The 6,000-nt window shown below is 39.2% G+C and overlaps 1 protein-coding gene across 1 annotated transcript in view; it reads left to right on the plus strand.

The window, feature by feature from the left end:
* LOC137325483 (potassium channel subfamily T member 2-like) overlaps positions 1-5,708 on the plus strand; it is a 576,738-nt gene extending 571,030 nt beyond the window's left edge. Inside the window, exon 29 of the mRNA XM_067990641.1 lies at positions 1,530-5,708. Within this exon, the coding sequence (XP_067846742.1) occupies positions 1,530-1,647 (118 nt within the window). The 3' untranslated portion in view covers positions 1,648-5,708. The remainder of the gene's footprint in view (positions 1-1,529) is intronic.
* The last annotated feature ends 292 nt before the right edge of the window (positions 5,709-6,000 follow it).

Here is a 6,000-nt window from a genome sequence, read left to right on the forward strand (position 1 = left end):
CAAGAACTCTAAATCTTTGCAACAATTGGTCAAGATTTTCTTCGTCCTGATTTGCGATACACCGTTGGTTTTTGTTTATGTTAACTTCTCTAATGTACGATCCCAAAAAAGCATTTTGAATAATTATGCTCTGAAAATATTATTCAATTTTAAAAAACAAATCCCAGAAACATGTTGTCATCTTTACGAAAGATTTCATGACAGTGAAACTGACTCTGAGCAAATGCCAGAAACAGCTGCAGCAATAAACAAACTAATTGGAATAATAGAGATTTTAGTTCTGACCTTTGGTGGTCATGACTAATTGTTCCGGGTCAACATGGGACTGAGGCCAAAAATACATGGACCATAATTCCAGCACTCCTTGTGCCAGGATGGCACTCGCCCTCCGCTTGTAACCTGGGTGCATCTCGGGCATTGTCCCACACTGCCAGAAACTCTGGTGGCCAGATGGGGTGATGCCCAGGACCGCTGCACAACCCCCACCCACCCCCTCCCCAAGATCCCATTCTATGCTGCCTTTAGCTTCCATTTTTGGGGGCTGATGCAAAACTTTTTTTTTGTAATTACCCATCTTCAGGATCCAGGTCGCGTCCCTAATAAGTGGACACCTCTTCCGCAACCCCCTCCCCCCCCCTTAAGTTAGGAAGGACTTCTGCCAGCACACCTCATCTGACTTGGTGTACCGGCTTCCTGGGTTTGGGAAGTGCGAATTCCCATTGTAAGGAATCCCCACCCCCTCCGACATGGCTAGCTTCTAACAGTCGGACAAAGGCTGCGTTGCTTACAAGGCCCAGTGGGATTTTCAACTGACGACAGAATCTTGGCCTTTCCCCGATTCATTCTGCCAAATCCCGCTGGAGTAATACGGGAGTCTAGTGGAATGGTCAAGCACATTCGGCTCTGCTACTGTGACTGGAACCTGAGTTTGGTTTAAAATTTTGGGATTAATTGAACAGTTTTTATCTAGTAATAAAGACAATGAATAACAAGATTTTTTTGAAAATGGCCTTTTGAAATGATCGAATTTTAGAATTGAATTGAATTATTAGAAGCATGCGAAGTGATTGCAAATGACTTTAGCAAATGTATTAATGATTTCTATGGGTCTTTTCAGAATCCAATGATGCGCTTATCCTAAGAGCTAAATATAACTTCATCATATTATTACTTTTATTGGAAGGAAAAGAATTAAAAAGTCAGCCATGTCTTCCAGTTCCTGTACATTACCTTGTTTCATAAAACCTAAGATCACAAAGTTTTGATTGATTTTAGTCTAGAGCAAATAAAGATTTCAATTATATTGTTTAATACAATTAACCACTATGAACAAGGAGGTGTGCATTATTAATAGATGCTAGAATTAGTTTGTGCATGAATAGTAAATGTTAAAGTAATCTTCAGTTTCTACATGATCAAGTGTTACATTGAATTTCACAGCTTTCTTCCTGTTAAAGTATTTTTCTCAGTCTGCCCTTCTTATTCCTTGTCCCTTTTCAATTAAATTTCTCTTTTTTCTGTGTCTACAGCTACCTGATCCGGCCTGATCCTCTGGCTTACGTCCCAAACAGTAACCCCAATCGTAAGAGCAATGTCTGTAACAATAGTGGAGGCGGGCGGGACACGAAGGACGACACCCAGCTTTAATTAATCACTCGACACTGTAGGAAAAAACCTCAACGCAAGTTTCAACAAGAAGTATTACAGTTTTCAGCATCACATTAAGAAACTGGCTAAGATACAAACACGCTTGTGTTAGGGAGTTGTTGGAAACACCGTACCTGTGACTAAATCAATTAAATCAATGTATGGCATCATGCAGTGCCGATCAATCTGACTCACTGATGAAATTGCAGAATGATTCAAGTAAGCTTGGAGCTTTTCGTCAGTACCTAGCCTTTTATGCTATCAGTGTGGACCTATTTCCTAAAACGTCATTAATAATGACTTTGAAAATGCACAGAATTGAGAAGAAATGAGTTCTACTTCCAGCTGTCCATCTGTTGCAGAGATATTGAAGTCTAACACCTAACAGTTCCTCAATTAATATACACTGAGAATATAATTCTGTTAGTGGAAAAAAAGTAGGTTTACTGGAAGTCAATTTAGGGTTAACATGCATTGGTACTCAAGGGTACTCAAGGGTTAATGTATAAATGATTCCGTACAGATAAGTAAATTAAAACTCAATTGAAAGATATAGGTTTCTGTTTTATGGCCTTGCTGATTTACACATACTAAAACAATTATCATTCTATTGATTAAGATACAAAGAAATATAATTTTAGACTGATGAGCACCTCAGGGGTCAAAACTCCTCAGGGGACTTCCTGCAGACAGATCTTGCGTGAATTGGAATTTAATACCCCCCCCATCTTGCCAGTTCCCTAATCCCAGCCCATTTCTCAGGGTCAGGTCCTATTTGCGGCACAGCTGGGAGAGGTAATGGTTTGTGAAAATCATTATGGGGCCCTGCCACAGCATAACTGGTCACACAGTCCTTCATTAACATTGCAAAAAGTGTTTCAAAGTTCCCCGGGATGTTGACTACCAGTTTCAGTAATTCAGTCGATCACTGCATCGTCAAAATTAACCGTTTATTATTTAAATTCTCTCCCTCTTCCCAGTCATTACTGGTGCTGGACACGAGGGACACAGACATCATATGTGGCTGTCACCAATTCCGGCCAAATTTTGAGTGGATGGAAAAAGGGACAGGGACCCAATGTTACATGTTCTATTTGCATTTCACACCATTGCCCACCCAAATTATGCTGATTTGCTTGGGCATTAGCAGTGCAAATTTGAGCCTCATATTTTTGATTGGTCAGGGTTAGAATATGGCCCACTCATGTTTCTAAAGGGCACACCTTAATAAGACAGTGACCACTAATTAAGCAGCTATCAATAACAACAGCTATGGGGTGAATTTAACATAATAAAACTAGATGCATCTCCATGAACTCAGAGAGTAACCAAGGCTAACTAAAGTACAATAGGCATTTGAAATGTATTTCTTTTTAATCTTTGTGAGAGAACTACTCTTTAACATGTTTTCTATTCAATAAGTATACAATAACAATGTAATTTATGAAAAAGGAAAGCAGAGAAACTATAATATAAATTATAGTATAAATATTAAAAAAGAATGCACTCTAATTGTGACTAAGTGGGTAAAGGCACCTCACTGTGTGGCAGTGGACCATACAGAACAGAACATGCTAGATTCCACCCCTGATGGGTAAATTGTTAAAACTTCCCGATGGCTTAGTGGATAACTGATATGGTGCAGTACTGAGCTAGTCAGACCTATAGTTCTATGGTTCTGTAGCTGATCTCAGCAAAGTTGTTTGGACAGTACGATTGGCCTCATTGGTCCTGGATGAGAGAGGGGAAAATCAGGCAGGAATCCTGCTTCTGATTTGTTATCCAGTAACCCTATTGGAAAGTACCAGCACGTGTATGTCAGGTAGAAACAGGATCAGACGCGGGTGTGATGCCTTCCATAGTTGACTAACCAATTGAACATACATGTTTAAGTTCACTCATGAAGGATGACCACTTGGATAAGGAAACACAGGACCGCTTTAACCCTGGAACCTTACCCGAGCAAGAGTGAGTAATTTTAGAGAGGAGTGGGGGAAAAGAAACTTTCTTCGTTTTAATTGATTATTTGGTTTCTAAAATAGGCAAAATTTTGTTGTTTTTAAATCCCATTTCAATAGCTGCCACATAGAATGTACACTGTCTGATTAGAAAGAACTGGAAAGTGCTAGTTTCAGAAGCATGGTATTGTTTTTTTTTATTATTCGTTCATGGGATGTGGGCACGCTGGCGAGGCCGGCATTTATTGCCCATCCCTAATTGCCCTTGAGAAGGTGGTGGTGAGCCGCCTTCTTGAACCGCTGCAGTCCATGTGGTGAAGGTTCTCCCACAGTGCTGTCAGGAAGGGATTTAATTATTGTCCCCCATTATTAACCCTTGAGTACTGAATTGCCACTGCAGTTTTCAAAATATTCATATTTTCTACAAATTATTTTTGATAAATCCCTAATCGCACTGTCAGAATATTCCAGAAATAGGACCATTGTACAATCTTCAGAAAAAATGGTTGGGGACAGGCAAATCATATTTTCCACTTATCTATAAGCACACAAAGTGTACACATGATTCATGTTGTAAAGGAAGGTTTGCCAAACACTTTTTCACAAAGGCGCTATACCTTTAATTTGCAGTGTACTCCAAATAAAGAAAACAATTGTAAGCTTGTTCACATTTGAAAGCCATAGGCCTAGTAAAGTAGAAGTCCAGTAGGGATTTGCAGGTGAGTAATGCTGAAGTGGGGGGGGGGGGGGTGGGAACGGTGGAATGTTAGCTTGTTACCTTGACATTCTAAACACCAACACAGTTGAAATACATGTAGTAAAACCAGAATGGGCACTTACCCCTCCGTTAGTGTACTGAAAGTGCTTTGGTGTTGATCTAAACATGTCAGAATCTTTAATGCCTGTGCTTGTGCCTCCTGATACACTGCAAAATAAAGAGCATTCAGCCTGGCCCATTTATTTTATAAATGAGAGCCTGAAAATGTGTGTGATTTTATCAAAGTGTATGTGATACAGTTAATTTTGAAGAAAAGGAAATGGGGTCGCATACACGAGCAGAAAAAAGGAACTGGCAAAGATAGTCATGGAATATCCAGTCATTTTGCAGTATAAATGGGCGACAATAGCACTTGAATTTTATAAAGCAGTTTCGGACCAGATCAAGTGTTCTCGATAACACAAATGGGTTGTAGAGAGGAAAAGCAGGAAATGTGCTGCAACCTTCAAACATGAATGGAACTATATATGAAACAGCACAGGGTGCATTCAAATTCTCATCATTCAGGAAATAAAAGCTAACAGAGCCATTAGACAACAGGACCAGTGGCTGGCAAGAGTCACTGGTCCACATTAAGTAGCACTCGAGATGAGATAATAGAGAAACTAAAAAAATGTGACTAGCATTCCCACAGCTGTCTACGGGAGGCTGTGATCAGAGAGCCTACACAGCAAGCTTGCTGCATATGGGAACAACAGACAGAATTCACTGGCCTATTGAATCAGTCGCCTTCCGACTGTCATCATTCCATTATAGGATACATCTGCTTTGATCTGGCAGATCAGTGTTAATTTTGAACCCTAAAGCCATTACTGTAGCTTTTTAAGTCCATTTCAAAGCACCCAAATCTCTACTACAAGATACGTTGTTTCTCTACTGATGTCAATAATGTATTCAAATATATCTGACAAAAATGTCCATTAATGAAATTGTTTAAACAATGTCAGACTCTGTGAAAGCACCAATAGTTCAAGGTGTTGTCTGGAATGCTCTTTTATAGTCTTATGAAGGAATCTAAAGAGTAATGCAACTTTGGTGTCTAAAAGATTGTACTGTCTCATTCATGACATAATGTTTTGATACATGTGTCTGTGGTCTGTCATTTTTTTTCTGGCCTTTTTTATTGTGAAAGAAATATTGATATGTTGAGAAGATATTCAATTTGCCAAATGTAGAAATTATTTTATGTTTTGTTTTTGCAACTGAATGCAATTTTATACTGCACGTGTCTATCACATATTGCATCTTTTGCTGTATTTGTTCAGTATACTGGTTTATCAGTTTTTCTTTTTTTTGCCATTAAAATTCAAAATGAATGAAATTTATGATCAGCTCAATGCATATTCATTATTGAATCCTTAAAAAAACGTATATCAGAATGAAACTTTAGATGGCAATTTTAGGGGGGGTGTAAATATGTAGGTGGAAAGATCTCGGAGTAAGCATAGGTCAATGAAGGGAATGGATCTTGGATGGCACAAGAAATGGGCGTTGGCAGGGTGAGGCATTCAAAATGAATGCATAGGCACCGTGCCACGAGACTCTGGACATGTACTGCCAATATCCACAGAGCTTAATACAAACCTATGTAAAGGGACACGAGCATGTCCCATCCTG

The sequence above is a fragment of the Heptranchias perlo genome, chromosome 9 (genome assembly GCF_035084215.1).
Source record: "Heptranchias perlo isolate sHepPer1 chromosome 9, sHepPer1.hap1, whole genome shotgun sequence".
NCBI lineage: Eukaryota > Metazoa > Chordata > Chondrichthyes > Hexanchiformes > Hexanchidae > Heptranchias > Heptranchias perlo.